The sequence below is a fragment of the Brachycentrus maculatus genome, unplaced genomic scaffold, assembly GCF_059751285.1.
Source record: "Brachycentrus maculatus isolate JH-2025_06_01 unplaced genomic scaffold, ASM5975128v1 h1tg000911l, whole genome shotgun sequence".
NCBI classification, from domain to species: domain Eukaryota; kingdom Metazoa; phylum Arthropoda; class Insecta; order Trichoptera; family Brachycentridae; genus Brachycentrus; species Brachycentrus maculatus.
Window position 1 is genome coordinate 54,690 of NW_028281636.1, and position 22,811 is coordinate 77,500.

Consider the following 22,811-nt stretch of genomic DNA (forward strand, 5'->3'; position numbering starts at 1 on the left):
GGTAAAACAAATTTTTGAGGCGAATGCAAGTGGAAAAAAGAGCAGAGGAAGACCGAGAAAAACATGGCACGATCAGGTACGCCAAGTACTTGAAAGTGGTCAGGTTAGGAGTCGTAACAATCAGCGGGTATGTATGAGGAGATGCATGAACGTGGAAGAGGCGAAGAATGTTTGCAAAGACAGAGTGGTGTGGCGTTCTATTCTCTCTGCCTACCCCTGCGGAGAAGCGGCGTGATGGTTAGTTAGTTAGTTAGTTTTATAAATATCTTGTTTACTTTTTTGTTTTACGGCCGAGTAGGATAACTCATTTCTAAAATCTGGCCCGGCTACTGAAAATGTTGGCCACCCATGCTCCTTAGAGCATGGGTGGCCAACATTTCCAAAAATGAGAAATATAAATTACTCATCGGGAATATTATATGTATATATGACTTTTTACGAAGCTTTTTGTCCGCCTCTGTAGCGTAATGGTCAGCACGCTCGGCTACCGTTCTGGAGGCCCCGGGTTCGATTCCCAGGGGGGTCAAATAAATATAAGTGATTTTTTCACTGTAATATTTATTCAATACTACCATGGACTGGTACCTGAAGCGGAGGGCTGATCACCTTTCCTTCATGTGTAAAAACGATCAAGATAACACTGTGTTCATATGAAGCAGTGCCCTATGCACCATTGGGGTGCGGATAAGGGTTTTATTATTTATTATATGACTTTTGTATGCAATATGTTTTGAAATTAAAAATGTAATTGAAAATGTAAGAAACGTTTAAATCTTGTATTTAACTGGATTTAAAATCTCCGAGGAATTGTTGTGTAAATATATTTTAGAAGCCTCAACAAAGAATTAAGATATTCTTAATACAAATAAAATGATTTCATTAATTGATTCGACAAGGACTTTGTGGTATAAAATCTATCCATTTTCAATTTAAGTTTTATCTAGTAAATTCCACAATTTTTTTTAAAATCTATTGTTCCACGTTGTAACACATGTGTTTCGATGCATTCCGTATCTTTTTCAAACGCCGTATGTGAAGCTAGTTCAAAATTTTAGAGTTGGGTCTTTGGGACGTTGAATGATGAAGAGGGAGCTATTTCTTATTTTTATTTATTTAATTTTTATTAAATTGTCCGCCTCCGTAGTGTAATGGTCAGCACGCTCGGCTACCGTTCTGGAGGTCCCGGGTTCGATTCCCAAGGGGGGTAAAATAAATATAAGTGATTTTTTCAGTGTCATATTTATTCAATATTACCCTGGACTGGGTGTACCTGAAGCGGAGGGCTGATCACCTTTCCTTTATGTGTAATCCATCAAGAAAACACTGCGTTTATATGACGCAGTGCCCTATGCACCATTGGGGTGCGGAAAGGGACAATTCAACAAAGGTCTAAAATCATATATTGAAGGTTTACTTACAATTCCAAACGTAATTGGCCCTCCATATTTTTATAAATCTTTGTAAAGGTAATACACATTCGATTCAGTTCAATTTAGTCAATAATAAAATGCATTAAAAATATTTACATTAAAAAGTAAGCAAGAATACTCTTTACAACATTTTGTGTGTGTCCAAATACTTGTTCACAAAATCTGGATTATCTCCAATTACAGGAGTTATTTTCATTTTTTTTTTTTTTGATATCTCATCAAAGATGAAGAAGAATATGGAAGTCTGGGCATTTAAGGGGCTGACGACCGTCATAGGCTGGTTTAAGTGATCACTTTACACACGTGTAACATTCACCAATTCTACCCATTATTGACAACCACACTACTCAAATTCTTGGAAGTTCTAAATAAATTATCTGGTCAAATTATAAGCTTAATAATAAGAATGAAAATGGTATTTTCTGGCGTTTCTCATGTGTGTGATTATAATCCAGGATTAGGATCTCACATACTAATATAAGAGTTTCTGCTTACTAAAAAGCTTCTTTACATCTCACCAATAGATGTCTCTAGTGATTCAAGAACAAGGTTTCTAAATTGGTTCATATAAATAGAACTTCGTTGTGTGTATCAACACACAACGAAGGTTTGATAGTCCCAAGAATTAACAATAAATATGGAAGTCCAACACTGCAATATATCGTTCCCAACATTCTTAATTTGTTGCCGACGGATGTTAGAGGTCAAAATAAAATATGGAACAAAGGCAAAATAAATGAATAGGTAAATGATCAAGAGTTAATTTTATGAAAATTGTAAAATGTTTTATATTCTTAATTTTTTCTCTCCTTTTTTGTGTGTATATTAGGTTAAATCGTTAAAAACAATAAAAAATGCATTAAAAAAAATTCCGCCGACAAGACACACAAGGTGGCTACCAAGCCACCAGGGTCTTAGCAAAAAAAAATTTTTAAAATGTTCTAATTATGTAAAAATTGTGATATAAATAAATGTATACAAATAATAATTTGAAAAAAAAAAAAGATGGAGAAGAATCCTACTTTATAATACCCTCGCTGACATATGGAACAGATCAATATCCGGGGTGATATTGTTCGGCATAGCGGTAGCTCTTCCTACAGGCACAACCATTGGGAGGTTGGTCCTGAATATAGGAATGTGAAACAATCTATGCCGACGCTGTCTTAGGTAACTATCGGGAATATATGGACCAATGCTCCGGATAATTTCAGGATTATCGATCGATACCGCGCAACAATCGATAAAAATGCATATTCCTTCTAGTCTCTAAACCATTGAAGCCTGCTTGGCTCCAATGTATCAAGTATGCTTTACCCTGGAGAAACTCCATCGGGTAGAGCCAAGGATAATAGCCGTACTCTCTCACGTTCTATGTTTGAGCTCATGAGCATGCTATATTTCAGTAAGTGCTACTTAGTAGCATGTGTGCACATACCTTGCTAGAAATGAGATGCTTGTTCAGAAACAGAGCTTGATAAGGTAGATATATCAAACTGGGGGGCACGTATGACGAGATGTTTTCAACATTTTGAGTGTGTCCAAGTACTTCTTCACAAATCTGGATTATCTCCAATTAGGAGTTATTTTTCACATTATTTTTTGACATCTCATCAAAGATGAAGAAGAATATGGAAGTCTGGGCATTTACAGGGCTGACGACCGTCATAGGCTGGTTTAAGTGATCACTTTACACACGTGTAACATTCACCAATTCTACCCATTATTGACAACCACACTACTCAAATTCTTGGAAGTTCCATATAATATATATGAACCAATTTAGAAACCTTGTTCTTAAATCACTAGAACTTCACTAGAGACATCTATTGGTGAGATGTAAAGAAGCTTTTTATTAAGCAGAAACTCTTATATTAGTATGTGAGGTCCGAGTCCTGGATTATAATCACACACATGAGAAACGCCAGAAAATACCATTTTCATTTTTATTATTAAGCTTTTAATTTGACCAGATAATTTATTTACAACATTTTGAGTGTGTCCAAATACTTGTTCAACATAGATGAAGAAAAATATGGGAGTCTAGGCATTTACAGAGCTTATCTTTGTAAATTTCCAGACATCCATATTCTTCTTCATCTTTGTTGAGACGTCAAAAAATAATGTGAAAGATGTATTCAAATTGGGAATGTTTAGGAAACTATGAGTATATGGCGGATTGTGGCGTATCGTCCTCTCTGCCTACCCTTGCAGCAAGCATTGTTTACTAGTATGTGTAGAACTAGCAAAAGAAAAAGAAGAGTTTGTCTTTAAAAAAATCTAGCTTTTATTTATAAACCGTAATACATTAAAAAATATATTTTTGTATTAGTTGGAGACTATGAGGACCAAAAAATAGGAGCATTAGGATGCGCATAGTGAAGTCTACTGCTAATTTACTGCTACATTAAAATATCCATTCCAGCTCATTGGTAGAGCTTTTCAATAGAATGCACCCGGTGTCACATCTAAGCATAATTTTATATTGTTTACTGCTACATTAAAATATCCATTCCAGCTCATTGGTAGAGCTTTTCAATAGAATGCACCCGGTGTCACATCTAAGCATAATTTTATATTGTTTACTGCTACATTAAAATATCCATTCCAGCTCATTGGTAGAGCTTTTCAATAAAATGCACCCGGTGTCACATCTAAGCATAATTTTATATTGTTTACTGCTACATTAAAATATCCATTCCAGCTCATTGGTAGAGCTTTTCAATAGAATGCACCCGGTGTCACATCTAAGCATAATTTTATATTGTTTACTGCTACATTAAAATATCCATTCCAGCTCATTGGTAGAGCTTTTCAATAGAATGCACCCGGTGTCACATCTAAGCATAATTTTAAATCTTTGACTTATAATGTCTATTCCGTTCGTGAAAGGCACCTTTCAGTTGTTCTTTCTGAAATAGAGAGAAAAAATATATGTATTTTTTTTATTAATTTTTTTCAATAAAAACAAAAACTATTTGAAAATATAAAATAAAAGGATTTAAACTCTAATTGACCCATGTTCCCAAATGAATTAGTATAGTGCAGATTGAGTATTACTTACGATATCCAACTCGTAATACCCGTACTCCAATGAATGCCGCACTTGTGAACGTTCTTTCTTCAGTACGCTCAAATATCAAACTTGAAGAAGATGTATCTCTCCGTCGATTGCGTTGAATATAATTTCTTACTATTCTACGAAATCTTTCCCATATTCCTAAAATGTTATAAATGAAAATTAATTTTCAGCTGCAAATAAATAATTATTTTGAGAAAAACAAACCACGTGATAATTATTTTGAGAAAAACACACACACTAACCTTGATTTTCAGGGCGTGGGTGTCGTTCTAAATAAGACGTACTATTTTCGTAACTAACAGTGGGTCCTGTATTCTCTGCAAGAGACCAATATATTTAATGAGATAAATATATATATACATATATATATATATATATATGTATATATAAACACGATGCACGTACGTATACACACACACACTAACCTTGATTTTCAGGGCGTGGGTGTCGTTCTAAATAAGACGTACTATTTTCGTAACTAACAGTGGGTCCTGTATTCTCTGCAAGAGACCAATATATTTAATGAGATAAATATATATATACATATATATATATATATATATGTATATATAAACACGATGCACGTACGTATACACACACACACTAACCTTGATTTTCAGGGCGTGGGTGTCGTTCTAAATAAGACGTACTATTTTCGTAACTAACAGTGGGTCCTGTATTCTCTGCAAGAGACCAATATATTTAATGAGATAAATATATATATACATATATATATATATATATATGTATATATAAACACGATGCACGTACGTATACACACACACACTAACCTTGATTTTCAGGGCGTGGGTGTCGTTCTAAATAAGACGTACTATTTTCGTAACTAACAGTGGGTCCTGTATTCTCTGCAAGAGACCAATATATTTAATGAGATAAATATATATATACATATATATATATATATATATGTATATATAAACACGATGCACGTACGTATACACACACACACTAACCTTGATTTTCAGGGCGTGGGTGTCGTTCTAAATAAGACGTACTATTTTCGTAACTAACAGTGGGTCCTGTATTCTCTGCAAGAGACCAATATATTTAATGAGATAAATATATATATACATATATATATATATATATATGTATATATAAACACGATGCACGTACGTATACACACACACACTAACCTTGATTTTCAGGGCGTGGGTGTCGTTCTAAATAAGACGTACTATTTTCGTAACTAACAGTGGGTCCTGTATTCTCTGCAAGAGACCAATATATTTAATGAGATAAATATATATATACATATATATATATATATATATGTATATATAAACACGATGCACGTACGTATACACACACACACTAACCTTGATTTTCAGGGCGTGGGTGTCGTTCTAAATAAGACGTACTATTTTCGTAACTAACAGTGGGTCCTGTATTCTCTGCAAGAGACCAATATATTTAATGAGATAAATATATATATACATATATATATATATATATATGTATATATAAACACGATGCACGTACGTATACACACACACACTAACCTTGATTTTCAGGGCGTGGGTGTCGTTCTAAATAAGACGTACTATTTTCGTAACTAACAGTGGGTCCTGTATTCTCTGCAAGAGACCAATATATTTAATGAGATAAATATATATATACATATATATATATATATATATGTATATATAAACACGATGCACGTACGTATACACACACACACTAACCTTGATTTTCAGGGCGTGGGTGTCGTTCTAAATAAGACGTACTATTTTCGTAACTAACAGTGGGTCCTGTATTCTCTGCAAGAGACCAATATATTTAATGAGATAAATATATATATACATATATATATATATATATATGTATATATAAACACGATGCACGTACGTATACACACACACACTAACCTTGATTTTCAGGGCGTGGGTGTCGTTCTAAATAAGACGTACTATTTTCGTAACTAACAGTGGGTCCTGTATTCTCTGCAAGAGACCAATATATTTAATGAGATAAATATATATATACATATATATATATATATATATGTATATATAAACACGATGCACGTACGTATACACACACACACTAACCTTGATTTTCAGGGCGTGGGTGTCGTTCTAAATAAGACGTACTATTTTCGTAACTAACAGTGGGTCCTGTATTCTCTGCAAGAGACCAATATATTTAATGAGATAAATATATATATACATATATATATATATATATATGTATATATAAACACGATGCACGTACGTATACACACACACACTAACCTTGATTTTCAGGGCGTGGGTGTCGTTCTAAATAAGACGTACTATTTTCGTAACTAACAGTGGGTCCTGTATTCTCTGCAAGAGACCAATATATTTAATGAGATAAATATATATATACATATATATATATATATATATGTATATATAAACACGATGCACGTACGTATACACACACACACTAACCTTGATTTTCAGGGCGTGGGTGACGTTCTAAATAAGACGTACTATTTTCGTAACTAACAGTGGGTCCTGTATTCTCTGCAAGAGACCAATATATTTAATGAGATAAATATATATATACATATATATATATATATATATATATATATGTATATATAAACACGATGCACGTACGTATACACACACACACTAACCTTGATTTTCAGGGCGTGGGTGTCGTTCTAAATAAGACGTACTATTTTCGTAACTAACAGTGGGTCCTGTATTCTCTGCAAGAGACCAATATATTTAATGAGATAAATATATATATACATATATATATATATATATATGTATATATAAACACGATGCACGTACGTATACACACACACACTAACCTTGATTTTCAGGGCGTGGGTGACGTTCTAAATAAGACGTACTATTTTCGTAACTAACAGTGGGTCCTGTATTCTCTGCAAGAGACCAATATATTTAATGAGATAAATATATATATACATATATATATATATATATATATATATATATATGTATATATAAACACGATGCACGTACGTATACACACACACACTAACCTTGATTTTCAGGGCGTGGGTGACGTTCTAAATAAGACGTACTATTTTCGTAACTAACAGTGGGTCCTGTATTCTCTGCAAGAGACCAATATATTTAATGAGATAAATATATATATATATACATATATATACATATATATATATATATATATATATATATATATATATATATATATATATATATATATATATATAACGTGGTAATATTTTTCTTTTGTAAATTGCGTGTAAATAATATGTAAAGTGGGTGTATAATAATAAAATAAACAATGTGTTGCTTTGTAATTAAAGTTTATAATTAAAGTTTAATCTTAATTTATCTTTATAATAATTTTTATATCTATCTATCTATCTATCTATTTCTGACAGTTAATAATATTATCGGAAGTCTTTTGTTTTATTCTGAGCGACGCATGCGGCATCTGGTGGTAGAACTGTTTTATGTAGGTACTTTTTGTAAGTACTTAATAAAATGTATAGGTAGGTACCTAGTTATTTTATTACATCTCCCCCCTTGGGGATGAAAATTCATAGTAAAATTTTCACTCGTCCTCCGGATCATCTTCTTGTAGTGAAGGGACTGGTATAAGTTTAGTGATATGATAAAGGTTTGATTTTATTTTTTTTCTTTCTTGTTTTTTTTTCTTTCTTTTTTTTCCGTTCTTTTTTCTTTCTTTCTTTTTTTTGTATTTTTTTTTCTTGACCCTTTTAAAGTAGACACAGTTTTTTTCAATCCATTTGTTTTTTTCTTTTGAATTCCTTCATTTTTATTCAGATCTCTTAAAGTATCTTCTAATATAACCAAATTTACAACTTTTAATTGTTCATCTGCATTTTCATTCGAATTTAATACTGGATTCCTGCTTAGACAATCTACTTCTAAATTCTTCTTTCCTGGAGAATATTTTATTTTATCTTTCGTAGAAGTTTTTTCTACTTTATTTTTATTTTCATTTTTCAAGCACTGTTTCTGTGTTATTTGTATGTCTTTATTTTTATCCTGATCATTTAAATTATCTTCTAATTTAACCAAATTTACAACTTTTAATTGTTCATCTGCATTTTCATTCGAGTTTAATACTGGATTCCTGCTTAGACAATCTACTTCTAAATTCTTCTTTCCGGGAGAATATTTTATTTTATCTTTCGTAGAAGTTTTTTCTACTTTATTTTTATTTTCACTTTTCAAGCACTGTTTCTGTGTTATTTGTATGTCTTCATTTTTATACTGATCTTTTAAAATATCTTCTAATTTAACCAAATTTACAACTTTTAATTGTTCATTTGCATTTTCCTTCGATTCTAATACTGGATTCCTGCTCACACAATCTGCTTCGAAATTCTTCTTTTCTGGAGTATATTTTATTTTATATTTAGTAGAAATTTTTTTCACATGATTTTTATTTTTAATTTTATCACTAGTTCTTAAATTTCCACGTCTTCTTTGATTATCTTCTAATCGTTTTCTTTGATCATCTTCTAATTTTTCTCTCTCACTCCGAACATATTGTAGTAATTGTTTTAATACATCTAATGTTTCATAATCCATTTCCAATTAACAAAATTGTCGTTTTATAACGTGGTAATATTTTTCTTTTGTAAATTGCGTGTAAATAATATGTAAAGTGGGTGTATAATAATAAAATAAACAATGTGTTGCTTTGTAATTAAAGTTTATAATTAAAGTTTAATCTTAATTTATCTTTATAATAATTTTTATATCTATCTATCTATCTATCTATTTCTGACAGTTAATAATATTATCGGAAGTCTTTTGTTTTATTCTGAGCGACGCATGCGGCATCTGGTGGTAGAACTGTTTTATGTAGGTACTTTTTGTAAGTACTTAATAAAATGTATAGGTAGGTACCTAGTTATTTTATTACATATATATATATATATATATATATATATATATATATATATATATATATATATATATATATATATATATATATATATATATATATATATATATATATATATGTATATATAAACACGATGCACGTACGTATACACACACACACTAACCTTGATTTTCAGGGTGTGGTTGACGTTCTAAATAAGGCGTACTATTTTCGTAACTAACAGTGGGTCCTGTATTCTCTGCAAGAGACCAATGTATTTAATGAGATAAATAAAACACGACGCACGTACGTATACACAAACACACTAACATTGATTGTCTAACTTAACTAGTCTTAACTCCATAGGTCTATCTTGTGGGGACCTTCCTCTCCCTCTCTTCCCCGCTACAAAACATACCGTAATTCATAGGCCTGTTTTTGTTTTATATATACCTTGTCCACCTCCATAGCGTAATGGTCAGCGTATTTAGCTACCGTACTGGAGGTCCCGGGTTCGATTCCCAGGGGGGGAAGCGAAAATGAACATTAGTGATTTTGCCATCCAATATTTATTTATAAACAGGTGAATACAATCAAATACAACAGCATAATTGTTTCACACTGATTGAAACCCCTTAAATACTCGATACATTTTTTGTTTCATGCTGATAAACGAAACCATCATCAAAAAATTCAGTGTTTTTATTCGGTAGAATTTTTATTTCCACCTTTTGTTCAACTTCGATTTCTGAGAAAAAGATGCGGTCTGGACTTAACCCATAATATAAATACACAACTTACCATTAATATTTCCATCTCTCCAATTTCTAGCAGGACCAGAAGTTACTATAGAGCTCTCTCCCACTGTTGATAACTCCGGTATTTCAGTTTTCTCCTTCTTGGGAATCTCATTTTGGCCTTTTGTTGCAGAAGAATTTGCTTCAGAACTATTGCTACCAGATGATGGGTCTCTTTTTTTTGTGTTCATATTGTCGGATTTGATCCAGTCGCTTTCTGTTGAGAGATCCCTTTCCTTAGCTTTTATATAGTTGCAGCTGGCTCCTTTTCTTGCGGGCTTAGAAGAACTCGCTTCAGAACTGTGGCTGTCTGTTGAGGAGTCCCTTTTCTTAGTTTTTATATTGTTGGAGTAAATTCCTTTTCTTGCGGGCTTAGAAGACCTTAATTCAGAACTGTGGCTGTCTGTTGAGGAGTCCCTTTTTTTAGTTTTATTCTTGTTGGAGTTGGTTCCTTTTCTTGCGGGCTTAGAAGAACTCGTTTCAGAACTGTGGCTGTCTGTTGAGGAGTCCCTTTTCTTAGTTTTAATCTTGTTGGAGTTGGTTCCTTTTCTTGCGGGCTTAGAAGAACTCGCTTCAGAACTGTGGCTGTCTGTTGACGAGTCCCTTTTCTTGGTTTTAATATTGTTGGAGTAAATTCCTTTTCTTGCGGGCTTAGAAGAACTCAATTCAGAACTGTGGCTATCTGTTGAAGAGTCCCTTTTCTTAGTTTTATTCTTGTTGGAGTTGATTCCTTTTCTTGCGGGCTTAGAAGAACTCGTTTCAGAACTGTGGCTGTCTGTTGAGGAGTCCCTTTTCTTAGTTTTAATCTTGTTGGAGTTGGTTCCTTTTCTTGCGGGCTTAGAAGAACTCGTTTCAGAACTGTGGCTGTCTGTTGAGGAGTTCCATTTCTTAGTTTTAATCTTGTCAGAGTTGGTTCCTTTTCTTGCGGGCTTAGAAGAACTCCCTTCAGAACTGTGGCTGTTTGTTGAGGAGTCCCTTTTCTTGGTTTGAATATTGTTGGAGTAAATTCCTTTTCTTGCGGGCTTAGAAGAAATCAATTCAGAACTGTGGCTGTCTGTTGAGGAGTCCCTTTTCTTAGTTTTAATCTTGTTAGAGTTGTTTCTTTTTCTTGCGGGCTTAGAAGAACTCGCTTCAGAACTGTGGCTGTCTGTTGAGGAATCCCATTTCTTAGTTTTAATCTTGTTGGAGTTGGTTCCTTTTCTTGCGGGCTTAGAAGTACTCGCTTCAGAACTGTGGCTGTCTGTTGAGGAGTCCCTTTTCTTAGTTTTATGCTTGTTAGAGTTGGTTCCTTTTCTTGCGGGCTTAGAAGAACTCGCTTCAGAACTGTGGCTGTTTGTTGAGGAGTCACTTTTCTTGGTTTTAATATTGTTGGAGTAAATTCCCTTTCTTGCGGGCTTAGAAGAAATCAATTCAGAACTGTGGCTGTCTGTTGAGGAGTCCCTTTTCTTCGTTTTATTCTTGTTGGAGTTGGTTCCTTTTCTTGCGGGCTTAGAAGAACTCGTTTCAGAACTGTCTGTTGAGGAGTCCATGTTGGCATTCTCGTTTATCCTTTTGCATTCAGGCCTAGAAGAACCCGCTTTAGTATTTATCATTTATGAATTTAATTAACGTATTGAAGATAATTAACCTGAAATTAGTTAAAATTTCATTTATTACCCTAAAATAGCCATTGACACTCTATCTTCAAGCAAGTTCCCAACATTTGGGACATATATAAAATGAATCACCAAACATTCCTCTTGTCTTTTAACAAATAGTTTTTATGATGGATAGGTATAAACAAGAGAAGATACAAGGTTTTTTTACTTGTGATAATTTAGCACAATTCTGGAATAGGCAAGTGCTCGAGTAATACGAAAGCAATAACATTTTGGGAGCACTAAAGCAGGAGAGCCTTGTATTCTTCCACTTCGAGGAAAGCACAAACTGATGTAGGATTGTTTTCACCCATAAAGTAATGTAATAATTGATTACCTAACCTAAAATCTAGCTACGAAACCTTATAAACTAGATATTGTCATTGCTGATTCCTGATTCCGGGCCATCCCAAATAGATTGCAAATTGATGTGCTCAAAGAGTGAAAATCTGGCAGTGGAAAGCAACCCTACCTACGCCAGTGCAGGGCTTCCGGCCTGCTTTAGCACTGCTTTTCACCGCGACTGCCTATGGAGTGCGTCATCCTCCCAAAGCTACTGCGAGGAGAGCGTGTATAGTGACAGAAAAACGTTAGCATAAAGCGAGTGAAGAACGAAACGCATGAGTCGCACCGAGAGAAAGGCAGCGTGGACCGTGGCATGACACACTTTCCCTCTCCACCAGTACAGAGTGATACAGAGTGGTACAGAGTGATACAGAGTGATGCCAAAGGGACATTGAGATTATTCCATACTGATTTAATGAAAATCGGCGCGTGCACCCAGTCACATAAATATGTGACGTGTATTAAAATTCTTAACTGAAAAGCTACTTGTGGTGGAGCCTATACTTTATGATGTACTAATCTATCATTTAAAAAAATAAAAACAATTATCTTTTTTTTATATAACAGTCAATAAGTTTCCTTTTTCAAACAATTTTTGGAGATTAAGGCTATCCGAGGTATTACAGAATATAGATTACAATGAATAGATAATACTCTATCTATATGGTGTAGATAATTTTACTAGACTTTACCCAGATCTGTATTCCTTATGTGATCCTTTCACTAAGACTGGATTTATTCAACGATGAACGAGAAGGACGAGAAAGGAGAACTGTTGGTGACTCACTGATTCATGTATTTATCCAGCAGAACCGGATCTGTATTGCTTAGGTGATCCGTTCACTAAGACCGGATCGATTCCACGATCCACCTCTCCTAGGACGAGACGAAAGAACTGTTGGTGACTCACTGAATCATCTTTTCACTGATAAATCTTGAAGCAAGGAGTTAAAAAAAAACTTGATTAGTTATGGAAAAACAAAGTCTCGTGAGTGGCAACTATCGACGGAGTGATCTGGTCATGGACTGATAGCCTGACAAATCTGTATGAGATATAAAATTATATAAATAAAAGTACATACCTTCAATTAATACATAACCTTAAAAGAATTTCACAATTTTAAGTAAGTATTCGTCAGCCGTTCATGAGTTCCTCGTGATAACTGATAATAAAAATTCATAATAAATTAAAGATAAAATTGGAATGTAATCGCAAATCATTCTTTTCCAACCGATGGCATTTCAGTGCTGTATCGTGTCAATATAACTAACCTGGAAATAATGCATTCTTCTTCTTCTTCATTTTCATCTTTCTATAGATCCTGTTCATCTCGGGATATCGAGTGGCAGCTATCTCTTCACCTTTTCAGGGGTCTGCCTGGGGATCCTACGTCCTTTGGGGTTTCCTTGAAGGGCGATACGTGGAAGTCTGTCATCTGACGTACTCATTCCATACTTTACATACTCATTCCAACCTCGCGATATCTTCCGTCTCACACATGCTCCGGATATCGATGTTTCTTACACGGCCTCGCAACGTGTTTTCGGTTATAGATCGGAGTGTTCTCATCTCAGAGATTCCACAATTTGATGCCTATTTCTAACAATGAGCCGCTTAGGCTCACAGAAATACTATAAAATTGAAGTATTTTTGTAAATAATAAAAAATTATATTTCTCTTAATATTTCTCTTAATAAATTATCTGTAGTGTGAATAATCCTGTGTCTGATATAAAAATATATATATATATTCATTTTCAAGGGATTTTAAGAGGGATTTTAAGATTTTAAGATTTTTTTTGATTTTTAGCCTCCTGCAATGTCGATTCCCAGCTGTCATTCCATCTCTTTGGTGGTCTGCCCGGGAACCGTCAAGGAAACCTTGGGGTTGGCCTGTGGCAATGCAATATGGGGGAGTCTGGATGGTTCTATTCTCCTAACATGCGCATTCCATTCTACTAACATAAAATGTTAGAAAAACCAGGAACGAAGGAGACAATGGTATGCATACCATTGTCTCCTTCGTTGCCTTCCCCACCTTATGTCATCTTTGGTCTTGCATATTTCCCTCATCCTAGTTTTTCTTATTTTGTCTCGTAGACTGTTGTCAGATATGCAAAAGCATAATAAAAATAAAAATAGAGACTTCATTTCTCACACTCTAAGAACGTTTTTGGTGAGTACGGTGTCTGCTCTTTATTAATATTGTGAATTTAAATTTGTTTTATCTAAATTTTAGCATTTATTAAAAGGCCAGTTTCTGGAAGTCTGATTCTGGTGGAGAATGTTTGGAGCGACCATCGGTGAGAGAGAGGTAAATTTGGTGATGGCTTTATTGGGTTTCTTGCGTTCCGCTTGCAGGGCTACCACCCTGGTGGGTTGGTCAGTGTGTGCGACCTTGCGGATTTGGTTGTTCGTTCTGGTGCCTACTCATGACTGGGTGACAAGTCACGTAGTAGAAAGATGTCTGAATTGAACTGAATTGCCACAACTGGATAAGGAATTAACCCTTTGCACTCGAATGGTAACAATATTTGGTGAATTTGGCACATGGTAAATTCCCCAGTAAATCGGTTGGCGACTAAATGTCGCCACTATGTACCGTTATGTTGTTTAAATAATAAAAGGCCGGGATGTGTACTAACGCAGGTACAATTCTGTCCCGCCAGTTGCTCAAGGTCCTTGCTAGCCAATACTCAATAGTCACTTAAAGTTTGTGAAGACTTCAGTAGATCAGTTGGCAGGGGACTTTGGACAGATTCCAAGTAGGCCGTTTACTTCTCAAACTGAGGTCCGCCTGGATGGCAAGCTACAAACAGACTCTGTGCTGTTTGCTCACGGAGGGACAAAAATTGGCAAAGACACGAGACTTATGAGTTTTGTGACACTTGTCATGGGCAGCCTAGGATGCATTTGGGCCATTGTTTTGTTAGATACCGTACATTGAAAAACTATCAAATTTTAAAATAGTAACCAATTGTCTTTTTTTTTTAAAATAAGACATTTTAAACACTTATCGATTGGTTTTATTGTCAATTTGCATGATACCCATTTCCAGGCTTTTTTTTTCTAAAATCAACCATTTTTGTGCAAATTTGCAAAAAAGTACACTCACATTACTGATATGTCATACAAAAAAAATCTCGAGTGCAAAAAGGATTAGAAAGGATTGAATACCACGGACACCTCACGAAAAGAAAAAAAAAAGTAATTTTCAATTAACACCATATATTTAAAAAAAAAAGGTAAATGAAGCATAATATTTTGATTATAAATGTATTTGTTATTGTTAAAATCATCATAAAAATTCTTAGTGAAAAATGGTTAACAGGTACACATTTGATTTAAATATTTTTTTAAAAAAACTTTTATATAATACTACTTTTTTGAGTTTATTGATGTAATTACGACTAGTTTCGAGAAATACAGATGTTCTCATCAACTGGTAAAAATACAATTTGACAAGAGAGGCGGTTGGGGAAATACCTGAAGGGCAGGTTAGCTGGTGGGGGGTTTGGTTTAACGGGAATATAGAAAGCAAGGGTGAGGAATTTTGGAAAAGTTTATTATTATTTAATGTTTTAGCAGAATTTAATTTGTACTTCAAAATTTTCACTTCCCCTCCAATTATTACGTCACCCACCTCTTTAAATACCTAAATTATTCTTTGTTTTTTTACTTGTATTTTCATCTGTTAATGAGAACATCGGAAGTTCTCAAAACCAGTCACGTTTACGTCAGAGTTATAAAAGTGTTTCATTTTAAAATTTAAATCATTGTGTTATCCCACAAAGTTAAAGCCAAATCAATGAATAATACATGTTTGCCTTATTAATAGAAAAAGTTACTAACATATTATGTTTATAAATTAATAAAATAGAATAATACTACTGCTACTACCATTGCTACAAACATCATGCCGTTGTTCTGCAGGGCGGGCAGAGAGGATGGAACGCCACGCCCTTCTGTCCTGACACACACTCCTAGCTTCCTTCACGTCCATACGTCTAGACGTATGAACGCGAAGATCATAACTACTCGTACATGCCCTCGGATTATGTAGACTTTTGACACCACCAGATTTTAGGTTCTGATTGATCTGGTTGTGCCAAGTTATTTTGTCTGTCTTCGTTCTGTTCTTGCATTCGCATTTGCCAAATAAACTATCTTGGTCATTCTCTCATTATCCATTCGCTCCACATGTCCATACCACCTTTTATAAGATCTTTTCAATCATCCCTAGTTCAGCCTTATATTCCTTTCGAGTATCTTCATTTTCGATTCTGTCATACGACGATTTTACACCCATTCGTCTGAGAGTACGCATTTGAACGGCATTCACACAGCTTTCATCCTTCCTTGGCCAATTCCATGTTTCGCTTCCATACATCAGTGCCGCACTTACCCGCACTTCATTGTGAAACGCCAGTTTAGCTTCCAAGGACACTTTTTTTTCCAATCACTCTATTCAAAGCACCATTTATAATATTACGGCATATATTGACATAGATTGTTTCACATTCCTATACACAGGACCAACCTGCCGATGGTTATGCCTGTAGAAAGAGCTACCGCTGTGTTGAACAATATCTCATTGGATATTGATCTGTTCCATGTGTCTGAAGGAGTTTTCCGAAGCGGGATTCTTATACACCTTTAGCAATACTGCTGTCCAAACTCAAAACACAGTAAGGGACATTTTTTTTGTAGTACGTTTTTTTGCATTTTTGGACTATGTAGATTCTACTTAGTCCAAAAATGCAAAAAAAACGTACTACAAAAATAATGTAATAACCTTACTGTGTTTTAAGTTTGGACAGCCGAATAGTTCTTGCATATATTTTATTTTAATGTTTTTTTAATGTATATGATTTTTTTTTTAGTTTGTAATGTATATATTAATTGAAATAAAAAAATTGAATTGAATTGAATTGAAAATTTAATTAAATCCTTCCCTCTTTCAAATACCATGACTTTTGACTTGCTTTCATTCATTGCCAGCTCATTTTCCGTACGTGCATCATTCATTCTTGACACTATTTGCTGCAAATCCTCCACGCTGCTTGCATATGCGACTTGGAATAGAATGGGGTTTAAGTAATTCCATTCAATCATGTTTTTCTCTTAACTAAACTTACATATTGTGGGTGTACTGGCAAACCCGAAAATGTACAATTTTGAATTAATGACGCCTATTATTATGTTTTCAACGTTCTACAAACTGGCAAAATACCTTAAGTAGTATGAAATGTCATAAAGATGCGCTTTTAAAAGTGAATTCAACTTTAATAGTTTTAAAATTAAATTCAACAGTTTAATAGCGCGTATTTTTATTCCGGCTAAAAGGAATTTTACAGTTTTTTTGCCAGTAAACCCACGATATGTCTTTTTAATAATATAATATTTATTTATTTATTAAACTTCTAGTACAGAATAAATGTACATTATAATTTTTATTGCTAAGAAGCAATATCTTCCAACCGATCAAAAACAGACTGGTCAAGGTTTGTATCTCTTTTTTTTTATTATTAATACACATTTATTTAAATCACAATTTAAACATATTTAGAGCAATTTTTTTTTGCAGAGACCCACCAAGCCACCTTGTTTGTCTTATACAGCTGTTTGATGGAAGTCAACAGAACTATCTGAACTATGCACTAGCTTGTACATAAGTTGCAGTGTTCATGATCAAATAATGACATCGCTGTTTGTTTGTTTAACTGTTAATTGGAAGACAAAGCGGTTAGGATCAGGCAGAGAGTTAAGGGGGAGTTGATATGAACAGTTAGCGTTTTACAAACTTATATAAAAATTATAACAAAAGCTTATAAATAAAAGACTTACTCTAATAATACATACAAAATAAAACAAAGCATTTAATAATTGTCACTTATGGCTTCTATGATAAGTTAGCAAGAGAGACCAAGAAATTATCTTTACTTTTACATATATAACATAAATTATAACATTTACATAAATCATCAAACCTGAAAATTTCGAATGTTTTTACGAAAAATATCTTATGCCCATTGCTCACTAGTGTGTAGTGACTGGGTGCAGAAACATGGGAAGATAGGGTTACTCGGACGATGCCCACACCCGGGGAGGTTGCTCACTAGTGTATAGAGTGACTGGGTGTAGAAACATGGGAAGATAGAGTTACTCGGACGATGCCCACACCCGGGGAGGTTGCTCACTAGTGTATAGAGTGACTGGGTGTAGAAACATGGGAAGATAGAGTTACTCGGACGATGCCCACACCCGGGGAGGTTGCTCACTAGTATATAGAGTGACTGGGTGTAGAAACATGGGAAGATAGAGTTACTCGGACGATGCCCACACCCGGGGAGGTTGCTCACTAGTGTATAGAGTGACTGGGTGTAGAAACATGGGAAGATAGAGTTACTCGGACGATGCCCACACCCGGGGAGGTTGCTCACTAGTGTATAGAGTGACTGGGTGTAGAAACATGGGAAGATAGAGTTACTCGGACGATGCCCACACCCGGGGAGGTTGCTCACTAGTGTATAGAGTGACTGGGTGTAGAAACATGGGAAGATAGAGTTACTCGGACGATGCCCACACCCGGGGAGGTTGCTCACTAGTGTATAGAGTGACTGGGTGTAGAAACATGGGAAGATAGAGTTACTCGGACGATGCCCACACCCGGGGAGGTTGCTCACTAGTATATAGAGTGACTGGGTGTAGAAACATGGGAAGATAGAGTTACTCGGACGATGCCCACACCCGGGGAGGTTGCTCACTAGTGTATAGAGTGACTGGGTGTAGAAACATGGGAAGATAGAGTTACTCGGACGATGCCCACACCCGGGGAGGTTGCTCACTAGTATATAGAGTGACTGGGTGTAGAAACATGGGAAGATAGAGTTACTCGGACGATGCCCACACCCGGGGAGGTTGCTCACTAGTGTATAGAGTGACTGGGTGTAGAAACATGGGAAGATAGAGTTACTCGGACGATGCCCACACCCGGGGAGGTTGCTCACTAGTATATAGAGTGACTGGGTGTAGAAACATGGGAAGATAGAGTTATTCGGACGATGCCCACACCCGGGGAGGTTGCTCACTAGTATATAGAGTGACTGGGTGTAGAAACATGGGAAGATAGAGTTACTCGGACGATGCCCACACCCGGGGAGGTTGCTCACTAGTATATAGAGTGACTGGGTGTAGAAACATGGGAAGATAGAGTTACTCGGATGATGCCCACACCCGGGGAGGTTGCTCACTAGTGTATAGAGTGACTGGGTGTAGAAACATGGGAAGATAGAGTTACTCGGACGATGCCCACACCCGGGGAGGTTGCTCACTAGTGTATAGAGTGACTGGGTGTAGAAACATGGGAAGATAGAGTTACTCGGATGATGCCCACACCCGGGGAGGTAGCTCACTAGTGTATAGAGTGACTGGGTGTAGAAACATGGGAAGATAGAGTTACTCGGACGATGCCCACACCCGGGGAGGTTGCTCACTAGTGTGACTGGGTGCAGAAACATGGGAAGATCAGTGAGATAATTCCCATACCCAAGGTGTTTGTTCTTTATTATACGGAGACAAATTTAGATCATAGGGCACTGGCAGCCTTTTACGGTCATCTGGTGCAAGGGAAAACTTGCTGGTGTAAGATTTTTTCTGGAAAAAAAATGTTGGATGTTCGTCACTTGTAAACACAACGTAATGAAATTTTAAAAATTCAGTTGTATCATGGGTAGAATTATGAATAAAGTATTTATACTCACTACGCTTTAGCGATCACTCAAATCAGTCAATGACAGGAGGTCGTAACCCTGTACATGCCCAGACTTCCATATTCTTATCTCACTGTGATGCGGCATGGGTTGACAGAAAAATCCAATATTTGTGAAAACAAAAATGGGCACTCAAAGTATTATTAATACTTACATAAACAAATTTGGGTATGAAGAGCACTCCCGCTTCGTAGCAGTCAATAGTGAAGTCTCCATCATTGAAATTTCCCCAGGACTCCGGGGCCAGGGGGGCCGAGGTCAGCAGGAAGAAGGCCGCCTCGGTGTGGTCGGGAGACAGGCGCAGGTAGCTGTTCATGTGCGGCATCGCACGCTGCCTGTTGTACTTGCTGTCTTTCCAATCACTTTAAAACAAATCAAAATTCTCATCTTCCAACCATTTAAGCGCCAACCTTATTGTCCCATACCGGTAAGAAACCATTCTCTTGCGCAGATGTATTTTCTTCTTCTTCTGTTCGTGGTTCCGTGTGATAACGATTATGTTTCATCATAAGGGTGTTTTCTTTATGTAATGCGCCGCATTGGTTTCTGTATCGTGGTTAGGGCTTTGTGTTAGGTTGTGAACAAGGGTTATTTAATGCGCCCCATTGTGTTACTGTATCGTGGTTAGGGCTTTGTGTTAGGTTGTGAACAAGGGTTATTTAATGCGCCCCATTGTGTTACTGTATCGTGGTTAGGGCTTTGTGTTAGGTTGTGAACAAGGGTTATTTAATGCGCCCCATTGTGTTACTGTATCGTGGTTAGGGCTTTGTGTTAGGTTGTGAACAAGGGTTATTTTTTTCCATCTTTTGTTAGGATAGTGATAAAACTTATTACGTCAAGAAAAAAAAATCGCAACCATTAAAGGGATTCCTTATAGAATGTTGATCAATAATAATAATGTGGGAAATGCGATGACTGAATATTTTCTGCAAATGCCTCGGCACTGTTCCGTGTCTGTCTGCTGTGCCGGTCGGGGTTGTGGTGGTGTCCGTGTACCGGCCAACGTCGGGTTGGAATCGGATCTAGCTGACCAACTGAACCAACAACTACTAATTCACACTACACAGATCGTGGATCGTGGATCGCAATCCAACCTATTGGTTGTTAACTAACACTAAGCGTTGTTAGGAATCAGTGTCGTTTAGCGCACTCGTCGCTGCTCTAAGAAGGGGGACCGAGATACGTACTAGAGGAAGTCGTTGATCCATGTCTGGCGCAGATGCAGCGTGTTGAAGTAATCCAGCGCGTAGCCCCCGTGCGGGCCATCGTGGGAGGCCTTCACGGTGTCGAAGGACGGGTAGATGATATTCAGCTGAGGATCGTTCGTACCCGAGGATTTCTTCATCCCGCGGCTGACTCGGCTCATGAACTCGTCCATCAACCAGAACTGCAATCGCAGCGTGTTCAAATATGAGCATTTCTTGGATAAACATAATGCAATCCGTCACTCCATAGTGCTGGAGTGCCAGCTGATGAAACAGCCATAGAGCTGTCATATTTCATGCGCTGTATGGCGCTCGTCAATGTTTAACGTACGAGATAATAAAATGGTATTATTTCATTTGAGTACGAGTATCAGCGAGGAATTAGAAACGGTTAAGTTAAGGAATAAATCAGTGCAAAAGGTTGTAAAGGCCGAGTATACAATTACCTCCGGTTTTTTCCCATAATTGGCGATTGCAGATGTCTGAGCTACCACCTCCCACTCGTGAGGGTCTTTCTCGATGAGACAATGTGAGGAGAGCAAATTTCCCAGCCGTTCCAGGCCCCATTCGTAGTCGGAGTCGGCTTCCGGTACGGATGCCACCAGAAACACACTGAAACAAGTCAAACGGCAATCGGTCTCCACAGGGCAGGGCGCATGCACGGGGCACAGTCTCCAATTCCATTCTGGATTCATTTATACGGAGGTGGAGGCTTTATATTTTAAATCAAGGTTGATCGGATCTATCAGCTGTGCCCGAGTTAAGGGAGCTAGAACAACGATTTGTTCAAGAAATACTCTGATTCTAATTATTTTAAATACTTTGCTTTCAAAATGTGTCGGGGACAGTAATACCAGCAAAAGATGTTTGTCTACAGTTCAGTGACAAAAGTGATCAAATGTGGGTAGGTACTCACTTGATAGCGCTGAAGTCAGCCCGCTCGATATAGGTTATGAATGAAGATATGCTGGGTTTATCGTAGGACTTTAGGTAGGCAATTAGAGACTTCCTGAATTTGGTGGGAGAGTCCCCGTACTCTGGGGGAGAGCCCTTGCGCATTTTTGGGCACTTGGGGCTTATCCACAATCTGCAAAAGGTTTCAACGTATTGTACAATGTTTTACATCAATTTAAACTTATTTATTTATATTTCTTCATTGCTCGTCATAATTTCACGGTATATTCATTAATTTATACATATTTTATACATTGACTAAAATCCCACACAGGCAAAGCCTGTGTGAGGGTAAATAATATATGTAACACCGGGGCTTTTTTTAAGACAAAAAAGATCCCGGAACTCACTTCAAGTTGTCAAGTTTTCTACTAAAAAAAATTATGTGATTTAAATATTCATTACAATACCATATTTGATCATTCTCAACAATTATATAAATGAAGATTGTAATGAAGATGATTATGAACGTAGACACAAACATTGTTGTGTCTAATTGATATTGAAAATTTAATAAGTAAGTTGATCATGTCCATGAAAAAAGGTGCCCCGAACGCCATTACACTACGGTATGAAGTCATTGTAATCATTTCAAACCAGAAAATAGATGGATTAAGAAACATGAAGGAAAAGATGTTTCAAGAATAAGAAACAGTCAAATTAAAATACATGCTAAAGCATAACTAGGAAAGTCAAATTAAGAGTACAAAATCCTGCATAAACACTAATATTACA

The 22,811-nt window shown here is 36.1% G+C and overlaps 2 protein-coding genes and 1 long non-coding RNA gene across 6 annotated transcripts in view; all 3 read right to left on the minus strand.

The window, feature by feature from the left end:
* Positions 1-3,778: 3,778 nt before the first annotated feature.
* Positions 3,779-7,020, minus strand: LOC148299876 (uncharacterized). The gene is made up of 3 exons (XR_015839021.1): positions 6,951-7,020; positions 4,495-4,650; positions 3,779-4,342 (listed from the first exon to the last, which is right to left on the minus strand). It is a non-coding gene; the product is annotated as an uncharacterized LOC148299876 (long non-coding RNA).
* Positions 7,021-7,793: 773 nt separating this feature from the next.
* Positions 7,794-9,238, minus strand: LOC148299877 (uncharacterized). The gene is made up of 2 exons (XM_088275554.1): positions 8,155-9,238; positions 7,794-8,073 (listed from the first exon to the last, which is right to left on the minus strand). Exons 1-2 carry the CDS (start codon positions 9,066-9,068, stop codon positions 7,959-7,961), a joined length of 1,029 nt encoding a protein of 342 aa, XP_088131680.1. The 5' UTR covers positions 9,069-9,238; the 3' UTR covers positions 7,794-7,958.
* Positions 9,239-19,045: 9,807 nt separating this feature from the next.
* Positions 19,046-22,811, minus strand: part of LOC148299878 (tyrosyl-DNA phosphodiesterase 1-like) — a 26,537-nt gene continuing 22,771 nt past the window's right edge. For 2 of the 4 annotated variants that reach the window (XM_088275546.1, XM_088275545.1), the window contains exons 14-18: positions 22,039-22,209; positions 21,569-21,734; positions 21,105-21,304; positions 20,072-20,279; positions 19,047-19,801 (exon numbers count right to left, since the gene is read on the minus strand). In XM_088275546.1, the coding sequence (XP_088131672.1) occupies positions 19,673-19,801; positions 20,072-20,279; positions 21,105-21,304; positions 21,569-21,734; positions 22,039-22,209 (874 nt within the window). In that variant the 3' untranslated portion in view covers positions 19,047-19,672. Of the gene's footprint in view, positions 19,802-20,071; positions 20,280-21,104; positions 21,305-21,568; positions 21,735-22,038; positions 22,210-22,811 lie in introns of all 4 variants that reach the window. The other 2 variants (XM_088275544.1, XM_088275547.1) reach the window with 2 other exon arrangements.